Genomic DNA, 17,654 nt, shown 5'->3' with positions numbered 1-17,654 from the left:
TCTCACAGAGCATGTCTGTTAGTGTAAAGGTGAAACGTGAATTCTAGGCAAAATTGTGAAGCTGCTTCTCTCTTGCAGCTCCATCCCCCACAAACACACAGTTAATTATTACCCCTGGAGTTGTGCTGTTCTCAAAAATGTCTCCCTTTTAAAGAACAAATTAAAATGATTAACAATTTGAGTTATAGCTCCAATATAATCAATACATTATAATGATATTACCTAGTCTTATCTCAATTCAGGCTCCAAATTACTACCATTGAAAGAGACCCTGGCTTAATTGGTTTGAAATGGGGCCCGGAGTTTGGCATCTTGTATAGATGTGGAGTTATGAACCACTGCTTTAGCAGAAAGTTGTTTTCATTATGTGATCTCTCGTTTTGTAATATCCATGCTTATCCGTGTATGTGCGGTAGAACACTTGTGTCAGAATCACTTGGGATCAACCTTTAAATTGCAGGATCCTGTGGTTTCACCACAGAACCACCACTACTGAATCTTGAAGTGTGTGATACACATGAGTTGAGTGTAGTTGTGTGTGAATGTCATGGGGTGAGAGAAAGATTGAATCTCTGTGTTTAACCAACACTCAGAGTGATTCTAAGTTACTCTAAGGTTTAATAATTCCTATTTTTTTTAATAATTTCTACCTCGTGAAGCAAAATTTTTGACAGTTAACAATACCTTTCAATTCCTCTTTGCTAATAGAAAATTTCCATAAAGTGGTGATGGTTGGGGTATTCATATGTAACATATAATTTATATTTTAAACAATATTATTTATAATATAATTTGCACTCAGACTAAAAAAAAAATCAACCTTGTTTGCAAAAGGACAGAAAATTCAAATTTAAATAACTGAATGGCTTTTCTAATGCTTATTTAAAATATGGGTGTACTTAGCTGTTAATTTAATATGTGTATCTGTTTATCTAATTATCTAATGACAAATTTCTAATGTACGACACAAATTTTCAAGTCAGAGACTTTTATTTATTATTTAGAAATGTGAGATATATTTATGTTCAATCTCAATTTCTCTCTTTCTCCCCTTCTCTCTCCCTCTCACATCATTCCCACCTCTCTTTCCCCCTACTCCACCCCCCCATCTCTTTTCCTCTATCATAGCATCAGATGATGAAGAGCCAACTTCAGCAGGTAAAGTTTCTATGCTATAAAAATTATTCCTATTTAATTTAAGACCTTTAATAGAGATGTATTTGTCCAGGTTTCAACCAGAAACCTGGCACAGTTTAATATACTTTATTTCTTGAATCCATTATGCTGTCCCAGACTAAATGACATTGTTATGAGTTTAAAGTAAAAAGAGAAAATAATTAAAAATGAACTGTCACAGTGGAAATCATAACACAGAACACATCAGTATGAAAGAATAAGGAAAATTGGAATATTAAAACATTGAGAAAAGTGCCAATAAGTAATAAAATGGGGAGAGAAACTGAAATGATAAAATGCAGAAAAATAATAAAATGAGACTGAAAGGGAAAAGAGGAAAGTGGTAAAACATACTTTCATAAATATGACTTACCATGATAGAATATTGCATTATCACATATTTGACTGATGTTGAACATGATATTCATATAAGTTTAAGGATAAAAATTATGTTGTTGCTTCAAATACTCACTTTTTTTAAGAAACTAATTTCTGTAGTTATAACTTAATGATACTGAAATTTGGCTTCATGATATTGCTCCTCATTTGTCTGATCAGCATTTATCAAATAAAGGCTGAGATCTGAACTAAAATCTGTGAAGAATGCCAACAGTACGTTTATAAGAAGAAAGTCAGCACCACAGCCAATCTGGTTAGCAAGTAATAAAAGGCCCGGGCTAGCAGACAGCAACATCAGGAAAAAGGAATGAAGTCTTAAGATGGAGGGATCAGAGCCCGGTTGGAAGAGAAAGATGAGACCTTTGCACCACAGTCTGTCTTAGGCAGTTTTAGGAAGTTAGGCCTGAGAGATATGAGCAGGAAATGGTTACTGAAAATAATGGACACAAATGGGACTTGACTTTACAGGAAATGTGAAATGTAGCCCTGTTATTTGGAACTTGGGTACAAGATAGGGTCTTTTCAATTCAGAGACAACATTTCAGTTGGTGAGAAACTTCTTGATTTCTACCTTCTTCTAAAACTGGGTAGGGATTTTTACCTGTAAAAGTGGTTCAAAAAGTCAAAATTCAATAGAATAAAGTGAAATAGACATCTTACAAATATCTTTGGTAAACTTCAAAAATACCGTATTGCATGATGCTCATTATCACTGCTTTGAAATGGAATCACAGAATAAGGTAAATTCTCAATTAATGTTTCGTTTTCATAATATTGCTAGATAGTTTGTAACGTGATTTGGATAAGAACTCTCTATAATTTTCTCCTACTCTAGTCAGTATTATGTAGCATATTTTTAGGAGCAACCGAATCATATGAGTCAGTAGCAGACTTCCGTGTTGTTATGAGTTTCCACTGCCTGGTTTCTGAATTTTTTACCCTAACTTGAGGCTTTAGTGTTGACAGGGCTGCTCAAAGACTGTTTCTCAGCCTCAATTGAATCTTTTCTTTCTGTGAATACCAGTCCTTGTGAGCCCATGCTTTCTAGCCCAGGAATTTCTCATTCCTCTAATATTCTTATACCCCATTCCTTGTTATGTTGCCTGCCAAGCAATTTTGGTGACTTTGCAAAATAATTATTATTTTTGCATGATGAAGATTAATTGTAACAATGTAAATAATACTTAAAATATAAATATTTCTTGGTATAATTTTCTTGTTTTAAATTAATTTAATACTTTCTATGCTTATTAAGAAATTCTTTTGTAAAAGCAACTAAATACTTCTCCTGCACAAATATTTAACTTTAGAGTGATCTGAACAACATAGACTTTAAATTATGCTTTAAAACTATTTTTTTTCTGATATGACCAGGTTTTTTTGTGTGATTTTAGCATAGACAATTAGAATAGAACAAATGTATTCTTAAGTAATGTCTTAAATAATTTCACATGAATATTACATTAAGAAGATTTGCATTTAATAAAGCAGACATTCCTTTTACATTGAACTGCCACTGGGAAACAAATGTTATTCCTTTAATTTTATCAAACTGTATAATATAAAATATAATTGCGTAGTTCTATTAAAACTTTTGATGCGGTATTAGGTTAGTAAAGGCCTGATTTCATAAAGACTATGAATAATTGTGGAAAGTGGATTGTGATTGTTTAGTCTTTTGTTGCTACTACTTGCCCTAATTTTTTCAATAATTTTCTAAATTAAATATTTATTATTCTATTCATGTGTCTATTTTATCAAAATATGTCTATTTAAAAATATTATGAATAATATATTTAATGGATTAATAATATTCTCTGTTTTTGCTTTCATCTCCTGCCAACAGAGTTTATCTAGTATGATCTTTTCCAGGTTCAGACTTGTTTAATTTATCCTTTGTGATCCTTCTTTGTCTTTCTTTCCTGTTATTTCTTCATTCTATTGAAATTATCAGTGAAGCCCAGTCATTTGTTTGACATAGTAATTGTACCTGGATTAAACTTTTATATGTCCCCATATGATATCTTTATCAGTTTCACATTCTTCCTTCCGATTCACAGTATAATTGGACAGTGACTTTTTAAAATACATACTTTAGTTTCTTTAAATTAAATAATTCAGATATTTCTAGTAGGAGACCTGCTACTCTTCAAAATTCAAAAGTAGAAGAAATAATAAAGTAAATGGAGGTGTTTATTGCTGCCAGAGCATCACAGGTTCCTGATCACTAGATGTTAAAATATGAATTATAAGTTAAAATTATTATTTAAAAAATGTGTATGGCTTATCTAAATATACAGGGCCTAGTGGACACTGTGACTGAATGATACTATTTATTAAATATTTACAAGGTAGAGATTTATATAATAAATCTAAGTTATTACCCCAAAAGTACACAGAACTGATCAATTATAATTCAATAATCATGATAAATTCTCATTGTCCAGAATATATTTTAGAGAAATAATAGATTTCTGTCTGGACTAACAGTATAAAAATAGAGACATTATAACTCTGAGAAAATTAATGAGATATTACAGAGTGTGTTACTTATGTTCTAATTCTACAAAATGATCTGGGCTTTTCTCTTTACAATAGAGCATATTTTGTTTGCCTTATATTTAGAATTATTATGACTGCAGCATTAAAACAGACAACTGGTCCCTCCACTCTCTCCCCATATAATTCTATTTACAATATTTTTATATTTCACTGTTTCTTTAATCTTTTTTCAAATACACCTAATTATCTCTTTATTTGAACCTCTAAATTGCCATGCAAAAAGCAAGTGCCTAGTAACAGCTTTTGTGTGTGTGTTGAGTTATAGAGGGGATGCAAAAAAAAAGTCACATCTGCATTACTCCTCATGGGGATGTATCCCCATATTGACTATGGAGCATCCATTTGTTCATTATTTTTATCTCCAAATGTTCAGATGGGATGCATTAGCCCAGAGCAACATATTTGTAGCATCTGAGTTACTAGGGCAGTTTCACCTAACACCTGGTTCTGTAACTACCAGAAGTTTCTTTTTATTTATCTTTGTTGAATCTTATCTTCAGGTATTTAAACATCTTATAGTTGAGTATAAAAACACAAATGAACTATATAAGAAATTCTGTCAAACTAGGTTATATCCCAAGATCTAATTATAAACTAATGAGATTCATATTTTTGGAGCAACCATAACAGATACTGTAACTCCAAATGACTCATATTAAGAGGTGATATATGTACTCCAATTATATTGCTGTTCCTCAAATAATTTTGGTAACTCTCTTTCAAAATATCCTCCAGCTATTGCAATATCAGTTATTCTCTTTTATAGTCTCAGAACTGTGTTGCTCTATTCGCCACACAGTGGTCTGAAAAATAGACCTTCAAAACGAAGATGTCCAAATATTAAGAGTGTCTGTGTGTGTTTGTATCTTAGGTGTAAAATACAGATCAGTTTATAACTTTAATAATGCTCTTTAATAAAGTTAAGTCAGTGGATGCTTCTCCCATGTTGCACAAATCCAATTTTCATTTATCTTTTATTAAATTTCATAATAAGGAGAGACTTGATAAATTGATTACACTAATGCCTTTGTCTGTGTCTTTCAAGAAATTAAGACATTTACATTAGAAAATTAACTGCTGCAAATGAACTAATCTATATAAATTTAATTTATTAACTATAAATCTATCAAATTCAGCTTGCTGTCGTATAAATTTCATTTTTCTTTGTTTTGACATAGAAGCTATTATTTTACCTCTCTTGAAATATCATTTATTCATCAAATTAATTCTTGTTGTTGTTCAGTCACACAGTCATGTCTAACTCTTTGCAACCCCATGGATGGCAGCACACCAGGCTTCCCTCTCCTTCACCATCTCCCAGAGTTTGCTCAAACTCAATCCATTGAGTTGGTGATGCCATCCAACCATTTCGTCCTCTGTCATCCCCTTCTCCTCCTGCTTTGAATCTTTCTCAGCATCAGGATCTTCTCAAATGAGTCAGCACTTCATTTAAGGTGGCCACAGTATTGGAGCTTCAGCCTCAGCATCAGTCTCTCCAATGAATATTCAGGACTGATTTCCTTTAGGATTGACTGTTTTGATGTCCTTGCAGTCCAAGGGACTCTCAAGAGTCTTCTCCAACACAACATTTCCAAAACATCAATTCTTTGACGCTCAGCCTTCTTTATGGTCCAGATCTCACATCCATACATGACTACTAAAAAAAACCATGGCTTTGACTATGCAGACCTTTGTGGGCAAAGTAATGTCTCTGCTTTTTGATATGCTCTCTAGGTTTGTCATAGCTTTTCTTCCTAGGAGCAAGTGTCTTTTAATTTCATGGCTGCATTTACCATCTGCAGTGATTTTGGAGCCCAAGAAAATAAAGTCTGTCACTGTTTCCATAGTTTCCCCATCTATTTACCATGAATTGATGGGACTGGAGAATTGATGCTTCTGTACTGTGGTATTGGAGAAGACTCTTAAGAGTCCCTGGGACTGCAAGGAGATTAAACCAGTCCATCCTAAAGGAAATCAGTCCTGAATGTTCATTGGAAGGACTGATGTTGAAGCTGAAATGCCAATACTTTGGCCACCTGATGCGAAGAACTAACTGACTCATTGGAAAAGACCCTGATGCTGGTAAAGATTGAAGGCAGGAGGAGAAGGGGATGGCAAAGGATGAGATGGTTGGATGGCATCACTGACTCAATGGACATGAGTTTGAGTAAACTCCAGGAGTTGGTGATGGACAGGGAGGCCTGGCATGCGGCAGTCCATGGGGTCACAGAGTCGGACATGACTGAGTGACTGAACTGAACTGAACTGATGGGACTGGATGCCATGATTTTTTTTTGTTTTGAATGTTGTTTTAAGCCAGCTTTTTCACTCTCCTCTTTCACCTTCATCAAGAAGCTCTTTATTTTCTCTTTGCTTTCTGCCATAAGGGTGGTGTTATCTGCATATCTGGGTTATTGATTTTTTTCCCAGCAGTCTTGATTCCAGAAGCTTGTGATTTTTCCAGCCCAACATTTCCATGATGTTCTCTGCATATAAGTTAAATAAGCAGGGTGACAATATACAGCCTTGGCGTATTTCTTTCCCAATTTTGAACCAGATGGTTGTTCCACGTCTGGTTCTAACTGTTACTTCTTGACCTGCATACAGGTTTCTCAGGAGGCAGATAAAGTGATCTGGTATTCCCATCTCTTTAAGAATTTTCCAGTTTGTTGTGATCAACAAAGTCAAAGACTTTAATGTTATCAGTGAAAGAGAAGTAGATGTTTTTCTGGAATTGTCTTGCTTTTTCTATGAGCTGACAGATATTGGCAATTTTATTTCTGGTTCCTCTGCCTTTTCTAAATACATCTTGGACATCTGGAAGTTCTCTGTTCACGTACTAATCCTAGACTGGAGAATTTCGAGCATTACTTTGCTAGCATGTGAAATGAGTGCAATTGTGCTGTAGTTTGAACATTCTTTGGTATTTCCCTTCTTTGGAATTGGAATGAAAACTGACCTTTTCCAGTCCTGTGGCCACTGCTGAGTTTTCCACATTTTGCTGGAGTATTGAATGCAGCATTTAACAGCATCCTCTTTTAGGATTTGAAATAGCTCAGCTGGAACTTCATCACATCCAGTACCATCTAGTGATGCTGCTTAAGGCTCACTTGACTTTGCACTCCCAGATGTCTGGCTTTAGGTGAATGATCACACCATCATGTTTATCTGTGTCATTAAGATTTTTTTTGTATAGTTCTTCTGTGTATTCTTAATACCTCTTCTCATTAATTAATTAAATCATTATAAAAATTAAGAAGACTGGAAAATAGAAAATATTACTGAATGGGATCAATCAGTCAGAAAATGACACAGTTGAGGTCTTATAGCTGAATGATAAATCAGTGGCTAAAATTAATCAGCTGCAAGTTAGCTTTTTATTCATAACAACTCAAAAGCAAAACTTGATTTTTTTTCTTTTTTTCCTTCTTCTCTTGCCTAAGGGAAGATTCTTAATTGCTTTAATTGTCATATGTCAGTTTTTTAATATCAAAGAAAGAGAGTAAGTTTTGAATATTAAAATAAATATTAATACTGAATTAGCTCATATAATAAAAATATCAGAAAAAATGGAATTTTTAGATGACTGTAGAAGGAAAATCTTTTTAGCAATCAGCTTTATTAAAACACTACACTGTAAATGCCATACTGTTTTTCATATATTTATAAAGTTAAAATTTCATCATTTACTTAAATGTACATCTGTATTTGTGGCCTATTAACATCTGATTCCAAATGGTGGTAATGATAGAGATCATTGCCTGGATACAATAGTTTATAATAGACTTCTTATGACCTTTGTGATGCCCATCAGAGGTGGAGGCAGTGGTAATTCAGCACACCAGAGCTTCATCATTGTTACTAGTTCCTTCTAAATCTTTTAATATGTTTAATCTTTTAAATGATCAGTTTGGCCACTGAGGAAGTGCAGTGCTGCATGCTCAGCTGTTTAGTCACGACCAGCTCTTTGCGACCCCGAGGACTGTAGCCATCCAGGCGCGTCTGTCCATGAGATTCTCTGGGCAAAAAACTGGAGAGGGTTACCATTTCCTCCTCCAGGGGATCTTCCCAGTCCAGGGATGGAACCCATGTCTCCTGGATCTCCTGCATTGGCAGGAGAATTCCTTACCACTGAGCCACCTTAGCAGTAATAAAGATTTAATATAGTTGTATATTATAAATATATATTCATAATTTTATAAACAAACTTTATATAGTATGTATATAGTTTAAAACAAATATACACACACACATATATATGTATACATGAAAGTGAAAATGAAAGTCGCTCAGTAGTGTTTCTTTGCAACCCCGTAGACTATACAATCCATGGAATTCTCTAGGCCAGAGTACTGGAGTGGGTAGCCTTTCCCTTCTCCTGGGGATCTTCCCAACCCAGGGATCGAATCCAAGTCTTCTGCATTGCAAACGGACTTTTTAAATATCCATTTTTATATATATATATAAATGGAAGCTAACCACAGGACCCAGTGATTAGGTAGTTTTCTCTAACTTTTGAAATGCTCAGTTTTAGTCTAACAAAAGCATTACTTCTGTTTATGGTGGACTTTCTGATTTTCTTAATTGTGGTGCAGATTCCTCTAGATCTCCTCTCTGTTTTCTTGTAGAATTTAATTCTGCACGGCAGATTATGCTCAATTATTCTACAACTTCGGCATTTTAAAAGGAGTGATATCTACCCATATTATTCTCTAATGAACATGAGTTCTTTTTCATTTTGATCTTAGCACTTATTTCCTTGGAAATCTACAGTAAAGTTGCACATCCTTTTTTGTTTCACTTTATGTTTGCTACACATTTTCTCCTTTTTTATACAGGCATGCCTATTTTCCCTCCAGTGCGTAAAGGAAGCTTACTAATTATTTTATCAAGTATATCCTTTGCTCATAGATACATACTAAGTAGGCTTATGGGCTTTCCTGGTGACTCAGACTGTAAAGAATCTGCCTGCAATGCAGGAGACCCGGGTTCATTCCCTGGGTCAGGAAGATCCCCTGGAGAAGCGAATGGCTTACATATTAAAAACTAAAATGTTTTCTGCTGCAATCTTTAAAGAATAGCAAGAAGTCATTATTTTTAGATTCTCAGTGGAATAGGAAAGAAGTAATTGCTTCTAAAAATTTAGCTATGGTCAATTCACTAAGACAGTGATGAAAAGGCCAAATAATGCTTGCTTCTTTTTTTAATTAAAAAAATGTGTTTTTTGTTGATAAATACTTGATAGTGGTGTTGAATTGTGAGAAAAATCATTATTTAAATTTCTATTATATGTAGATACTATTTTTCTTATTTTATATTTGATATTTTATTAAGGTAAACAAAAATAGTAATAAAGATATATCAATGGAAAGGAAAAGTATATCAGTCAGTGTTTTCTAAAGAAGCAGAATCAAAAGGATATATAAGTATATAAAATACAGAGATTTATATTAAGGAACTGGCTCCTGTGCTTGTGGGGCTGTCAAGTTTGAAATCTATAAGGCAGGCCAGCTGAAGACTCTGACAGGATTTCTGTTTGTCTTGAGGCAAAGTTTTTCTTCACAGAGAAATCTGTTTTTGGTGTCAAGGCCTTGAGCTGATTGGTTGAAGTCCACTCATATTATGGAGGGTAATCTGCTTTATTTAAAGCCAACTGATTGCAGATGTTAATCACATTGACAAAATACTTCCACAACAGTATCTAGGTTAGTATTTGACCAAGCAGCTGGGTGCCCCAGTCTAGCCCAAGTTGACAGACAAAATTGAACCATCACCAAAAATGAGTAAAAGTTATATAAACACAAAATATTTTAATTTTTAACCTATGTGCTTCAGGAAAATAGACCAATGCATGTTGTCCCACTATCTGTGTGCACTTGGACTTCAAGCCTTATTTAATTTCTAGTCTTCCTTGCTATGACTGTATTTATCTCTAAGGCCTTCTCCAGTTGTCCCTGTCTTTTTTGTTGTTGTTGTCCCAAGTTTCACCTCAAAGTTTATTACAAATAGAGCATTGAAGAAGTATTAATTTAATATTCCAGAAATTTGTTGGCTCAGGAAGGCATTGAATTTTCCTATTCATGATGGGCAGGGTAAAACCTATGGACCTAAAGGCCTAAGCCTGTGCCTTTAGGTGTTTTTATCTTCAGACCAATAGCTATCTTCTTAAAGATTTGCTATAAGGATAAAACACGGTACTTTAAAGAGTTACTATATGACATCTACCCCATAATAAGCACAGGGATTCTAAGCTGTTGCTTTTACATTCATTATCATCAGTGTTGTTTCCCATATTATTGTTGTTATTTTGATTATGATTATTTGTCAGGCAATGTGCTGAGTGTTTTATGTGCAATATTTAATTTAATTTTCACAATAAAAGAAGACAGATAATTAAATATTCCTATTTAAATACATGTGTATATGTATATATATACATATACACATATGTACAGATATATATATTCCTTTTAAAGGGGAAAGCACTGAATTAATTTTAAAGCCTAAAGAAATATGTCCAAGGTTACACAGTAAGCAACTAACAAAAGGAGGATTCAATTCAGGTTTCTCTGGAGAAACTTATACTTACTCTGTTGTAGCAAACTGCCTTTTATTCAGTTAGAAATAGCTGCCTCCTACCTATGAAGTATTTTCCTTTTATAGGTTTCATTTTCATTGTCTATAAAATGGATTAATAAAAGGCTTGCTGTAAGGATCACATATACCATTTCTTTCAGCTGTGAAAGTAATAGTTATTCAATTTCTTTTTTTTTGTCATGCATATATAAGGCTGGCCAGAAAGTTCATTTGGGTTTTCCATACCATCTTATAGAAAACCCGAAAGAACTATATTATAAAGCTGTACCTAATAATGTGCAAAATTTTGGCTATTATTTTAAATGATAATCTGATTACCTTAGTCATTTATGGACCTGGTAGACATTTTAAAAATAATAAAATAGCAAAATTAAAATCCTCTTGCCTACCTTCATCCCTATTGAATATTTGCATTTTCAAAAAACATTCTGCCTCAATCTAGTTGCTCTTATAATCTTCTCCATGTCCATGGCTCAATCCAAAATCATCAGGGTCAACCCTAAAGATTCCCACTACATTCTATTCTCACCAGACCCTTTTAGCCTCTCCTTCAAAAAATATACTGCACATAATCACTTCTTGCCATCTCATATACGATAACCCTTGTCCAATAACACTTGGTCTATCACGTAGTAGCCTTCTAAGTGAGTCTCTTCTTGGTTCCCTCAGCCTCTCTGCAGTTCATTCTCAGCAGAGAGGCTGCATGAATCTCCTACCAGGCCATGCGATCCCATCACTCTTCAACCTTAGGCTACTTTAGAACCTCTCATTCAACCCTCCAGTAGATTTAGGATTGAAACTGGATGTAATTTGCACCCTTCATTACCTCCCTGGCTGCATTTTCTCTGTAGTTATCCTGTCCTCTATTTTCCATATAACAGACACAAGGCCTGCGCACGCACTGTCTTGGGCAGGGTTTTGCACTCACAGACCCATTATCAGACAGCTTCTCCTAAAAGTTATCTGCATGACTCCTCCGGCGTATCCTTCATGTCTTGACCTAAAAATGCCTTTTCAGAAAGACCTTTTTTTCTCTCAAATGGTCACACCTCCACCTTGTCATGATCCCATGCTTTGCTTAATTTTTAACATTAGCACTGTCTGCAAGGTTTATGTATTTTGCTTATTTTTCTCTCTAGCCTGAATATAAACTCCCTGAGGGAGGGGATTTTTTTATCTCTTTTATTCAATACTAAATGCCTAGCTGCTAGAATAATTGTTTGGTATATCAGATCAGATCAGTAGCTCAGTCGTGTCCGACTCTTTGTGACCCCATGAATCGCAGCACACCAGGCCTCCCTGTCCATCACCAACTCCCAGAGTTCACTCAGACTCATGTCCATCGACTCAGTGATGCCATCCAGCCATCTCATCCTCTGTCGTCCCCTTCTCCTCTTGCCCCCAATCCCTCCCAGCATCAGAGTCTTTTCCAATGAGTCAACTCTTCACATGAGGTGGCCAAAGTACTGGAGTTTCAGCTTTAGCATCATTCCTCCCAAAGACATCCCAGGGCTGATCTCCTTCAGAATGGACTGGTTGGATCTCCTTGCAGTCCAAGGGACTCTCAAGAGTCTTCTTCAACACCACAGTTCAAAAGCATCAATTCTTGGCGCTCAGCCTTCTTCACAGTCCAACTCTCACATCCATACATGACCACAGGAAAAATCATAGCCTTGACTAGATGAACCTTTGTTGGCAAAGTAATGTCTCTGCTTTTCAATATGGTATCTAGGTTGGTCATAACTTTCCTTCCAAGGAGTAAGCATCTTTTAATTTCATGGCTGCAGTCACCATCTGCACTGATTTTGGAGCCCAGAAAAATAAAGTCTGACACTGTTTCCACTGTTTCCCCATCTATTTCCCATGAAGTGATGGGACCGGATGCCATGATCTTTGTTTTCTGAATGTTGAGCTTTAAGCCAACTTTTTCACTCTCCACTTTCACTTTCATCAAGAAGCTTTTGAGTTCCTCTTCACTTTCTGCCATAAGGGTGGTGTCATCTGCATATCTGAGGTTATTGATATTTCTCCCGGCAATCTTGATTCCAGCTTGTGTTTCTTCCAGTCCAGAGTTTCTCATGATGTACTCTGCATATAAGTTAAATAAACAGGGTGACAATATACAGCCTTGACATACTCCTTTTCCTATTTGGAACCAGTCTGTTGTTCCATGTCCAGTTCTAACTATTGCTTCCTGACCTGCATACAAATTTCTCAAGAGGCAGATCTGGTATTCCCATTTTCGTATTTGGAACCAGTCTGTTGTTCCATGTCCAGTTCTAACTATTGCTTCCTGACCTGCATACAAATTTCTCAAGAGGCAGGTCTGGTATTCCCATCTCTTTCAGAATTTTCCACAGTTTATTGTGATCCACACAGTCAAAGGCTTTGGCATAGTCAATAAAGCAGAAATAGATGCTTTTCTGGAACTCTCTTGCTTTTTCCATGATCCAGCGGATGTTGGCAATTTGATCTCTGGTTCCTCTGCCTTTTCTAAAACCAGCTTGAATAGCTGGAAGTTCACGGTTCACATATTGCTGAAGCCTGGCTTGGAGAATTTTAAGCATTACTTTACTAGCGAGTGAAATGAGTGCAATTGTGCGGTAGTTTGAGCATTCTTTGGCCTTACCTTTCTTTGGGATTGGAATGAAAACTGACCTTTTCCAGTCCTCTGGCCACTGCTGAGTTTTCCAAATTTGCTGGCATATTGAGTGCAGCACTTTCACAGCATCATCTTTCAGGATTTGGAATAGCTCAACTGGAATTCCATCACCTCCACTAGCTTTGTTTGTAGTGATGCTTTCTAAGGCCCACTTGACTTCACATTCCAGGATGTCTGGCTCTAGGTCAGTGATCACACCATCACGATTATCTGGGTCGTGAAGATCTTTTTTGTACAGTACTTCTGTGTATTCTTGCCATCTCTTCTTAATATCTACTGCTTCTGTTAGGTCTATACCATTTCTGTCCTTTATCGAGCCCATCTTTGCACGAAATGTTCCTTTGGTATCTCTGATTTTCTTGAAGAGATCCCTAGTCTTTCCCATTCTGTTGTTTTCCTCTATTTCTTTGCATTGATCACTGAAGAAGGCTTTCTTATCTCTTTTTGCTATTCTTTGGAACTCTGCATTCAGACGTTTATATCTTTCCTTTTCTCCTTTGCTTTTCACTTCTCTTCTTTCCATAGCTATTTGTAAGGCCTCCCCAGACAGCCATTTTGCTTTTTTGCATTTCTTTTCCATGGGGATGGTGATGTTTAATAAATATTTGTTGTAAGATTGAATAAAAAAATAAATTAAGTTATGCTGATTTTAAAGCATTGTTAACCCAAGACCATACACAGTTCTTCCCTGTATGATATAAAGAGGAATGATGATAGACATAGTTCCCAACTTAAGAAATAAATAAAAGGATAGCATTAATACCTTAATGAGAATCTTAAGGATGTTTTGCATGCATATGTGCATCCTCAACCGTGTCCAACTCTTTGAGACCTCGTGGACTATAGCCCTCCAGGCTCCTCTGTGCATGAAATTTTTCAGGCAGGAATACTGGAGTGAATTGCCATTTCCTTCTCCAGGGGATCTTCCCAGCCCAGGGATCAAACCTAGGTCTCCCTCATCCCCTGCACTGGCAGGTGGCTTCTTTACCACTGTGCCACCTGGAAAGCCCTAAAGATGCTCTAAAGGTCTTAAATCAATAGTTAAAAGTCATTACATGGATTTTTGTTTTTCTGTTTTCATTGCAGTAGAATAAAATACATTTTGTTTAGTAGTTCTTTGAGCATGGTATCCTAACAAAGCCGATAATTTAGTGATTGTTAGTAATTACTGAATGGACCCTGCAGCAGTAATGTTAAGAAGCCTCAAACCTGATAATAACCACTGTCTAGAGCCGGGCATGGGTAGAGGTCAGGGAGGCAGCAGGAAGGTTGTGGGCTGGGCCACTGGTTTCCAGGGTTTGAACTCCAAGGGAAATAAAAAAGGGCCTGTAGTTTTTTGTTTTGTTTTTTTGGTACAATGACTTCCTTCTTATTGCATTGTTATCAGTGCAAGTCTCATTAATAAGCTCACAGACATGATTTCAAGTAATTTTATTTTCCAAGTTGTGTGGGTGGGAGACTTTTTAAGCCTTTGAATAGTACCTGGATATAGTGTCCTTGGGATACACCTTTTTTTTTTCTAATTTTTAATCCAATACAGATCTTCAACTGGTAGAATTAGCAAAGATTTAGAGATCCATTCCATACTTTGCATCTAATTTTCTGCTAGTCTAAACATAAATCTCAAATGAGAAAATATCCAGTGTTTCTTATCTAAGGTAAATCATATGTTTTGAGAACTTACTAGAGACTGTTGAAAAAGAATGAACAATCCAGTTCTCAAAAATAAAAACCATTGTTCAAATCAAGTAAAAGTTTGTACTAAGCCTTTAGATTTTTAAAAGACATTGTGATACCTGTCTAAGATGGAAGCCCTGTGAAATCTGTTTCATTCCATAACTTAGTGTTTAGAAATGTGTGGGAGGAGTTGTGCAGGTAGTAAACGATGAATATGAACAAACTAAAATAAGAATGATCAGCAAGTGAATAAATAGGGACTTCCCCCCAGGATTTAAAATATGTGTGTGTTTATTTATTTTGCTGCACTTGGTCTTATATGTGGCACAAGGGGTGTTCAGCTGTGGTATGAGGACTCTTGTTTCCTGACCAGGGATCAAACCTGGGCTCCCTACATTGGGAGCTTGGAATTTTAGCCACTGGACCACGAGGGAAGTCCCCCTTGCCCAGAATTTTAACATTTAGCATCTTTACCTATTCAAACACTTTGTTTTGCAGTAAGGTTTATTTATAGTATCATCAAGAAACCACTGAGAATTCTGATCCATGTTGAGTTCTTATGATATGCCATTCTTTGATCTGATACTTTTTAAGCAGAATGCTCAAGTAAGTTGTCTAACCTTCAAGATTAATAGAGTTACAGAAGAAGGAGATTAGCATATTTTTAAGGAAATTGAGTTTTCAGACTGTTTTTTTTTTTCAATTTCCTGTATATATATCATTAGATTTCTGTACTCCTTAACACTTTTGCGGATGGCCGGAGACAGAGAGACAGAACTATTGCTTCACACTAATTTTATTCTTACTCTGAAAATGAGGGAACCAGTGAAAGCTGGTCTCCTAAAAACATTCTTTCATTTCACTCCATGAAACTTGTGCCTAGCTTTTATGACCCGTCACACCCGTGTTTCTTCTCCCTAGGAGACAAATAGTCACTGCTCTTCCAAGTCATACATGCTGCGCTCAGTCTCACTTCAAAGCTTTAGTTCATGGTTTTCTGTCGAGGGCATACTTTCCTTTCCCTTTTATATCCCCAGAACCTGTCCCTCTTTTCACACTTATCTCAGGTCCTGTGTTTCTCATCTGCTGCAACCTACACTGATGTCTCTTTTCCCAAATCTCAATTTGTGTATCTGCTGGGAATGTTCTTTGTAGCAGGTAACTGCGATTAGCATGACTGGGGAAGGAGTCCATTCTCTGAGATCAGAGCGTCTTCATTAAAGTGTTAGTCACTTAGTTGTGTCCAACTCTTTACTTCCCCATGGAGTGTAGCCCACCAGCTCCTCTGTTCATGGAACTCTCCAGGCAACAGTACTGGAGTGGGTAGCTGTTTCCTTCTCTGGGGGATCTTGCTGACCTAGGGATCGAACCCGGGTCTCCTGCCTCACAGGCAGTTTCTTTACCACAGAGCCATCTGGGAAGCCATCGTTACTACCTTTCAAATATACCGTGTTTCTGTGAGTATAAAAGCATGTATGGAATAGAGGTCGGGGATATAATAGTTTCTATTCTTACAGGGATTTGAGTTTATTTATTATGTACTAGATGTTCATTGGAATTGCTTCACCCCCTGAACTGATGACTCAGGCTTGACTGTGACTCATCCTTGTATTTTATTCCCAGTAATGATTAAGACAGGGTTAGGGTTCAATATCTGTGTTGTGATCAAGACACATACCATTATTCTCACCCCTTAGGATCATAAAGCAAAAAGAGAGAAAGAAATTAACTGAACACAGTGCTTTGCAAATATACAAAATATGCAAGCTATGTGATAATTATATCCCCTTGGATTGGTATAAATTACAGTTATGTCAGTCACATTTCTTGATTTTGATCTTTGCTTAATCACTTAGACTACAGCTATATTAGTTTTCCAGAGTTCTATAACAAATTACTATTACCTCATTGGCTTAAAACAACACACATTTATTCTCTTACAGTTGTGGAGGCCAGAGTTCTGAAACCAAGGTGACATGAGGGCCAGTGTCCCTCTGAGTGCTCTAGGGGATAACCCTCCCTTTCCTCTTCTTGGTCATGGTGGGTGTCAGCATTCCTTGGCTCCTGTGGTTGTGGCCACATCACTTCAATCTCTTCCTCCTTATTAGCATCCTCTTTTCCTGTCCTGTCTGTGGCTTCTCTTCTGTGTGTTATATGGACACTTGCCATTGGATTTAAGACCTACCCATGTGATATACGATGATCTCCTCTCAAGATCCTTAACTTTAATTACGTCTGGAAAGACCTTTTTTTTCAAATAACATAGTATTCAGAGATTCTAGGATTTGATCCCTGACATTGCTTTTTAGGGGACACCATTCAACTTACTTCAACAGCTAAAGTAAATGTGGTAAGATAAAGGTACAGTGAATTAGGTTGTCCTCTTTTTGGACCGGAAAATTTTAAGTAAATGAACATATTAATGTTCAATGAAAGATTTTTGCAAGAATGGATAGACTATTTATTCTTGCACCGCTAATATATTTTATTTCCTGGATTAAAAATTGATCATAAAAGTATAATGATGAAATCATAATTGACTCAATAAAGCAGCACAGAGAACATTCATAAAGCCTAAGAA

The 17,654-nt window shown here is 36.1% G+C and overlaps 1 protein-coding gene across 2 annotated transcripts in view; it reads left to right on the top strand.

Annotated features, from left to right (window-relative positions):
- The window catches only part of EDIL3 (EGF like repeats and discoidin domains 3), a 489,721-nt gene that overhangs the window by 164,476 nt on the left and 307,591 nt on the right, over positions 1-17,654 (top strand). Inside the window, exon 3 of one of the 2 annotated variants that reach the window (XM_005903750.2) lies at positions 1,129-1,158. The exons of the other annotated variant lie outside the window; for it this stretch is intronic. Within the exon in view, the coding sequence (XP_005903812.1) occupies positions 1,129-1,158 (30 nt within the window). The remainder of the gene's footprint in view (positions 1-1,128; positions 1,159-17,654) is intronic. 2 annotated transcript variants of the gene reach the window in all.

Source organism: Bos mutus, chromosome 7 (genome assembly GCF_027580195.1).
Source record: "Bos mutus isolate GX-2022 chromosome 7, NWIPB_WYAK_1.1, whole genome shotgun sequence".
Taxonomy (NCBI): Eukaryota; Metazoa; Chordata; class Mammalia; order Artiodactyla; family Bovidae; genus Bos; species Bos mutus.
This window is presented reverse-complemented; position numbering and strand designations above follow the sequence as displayed.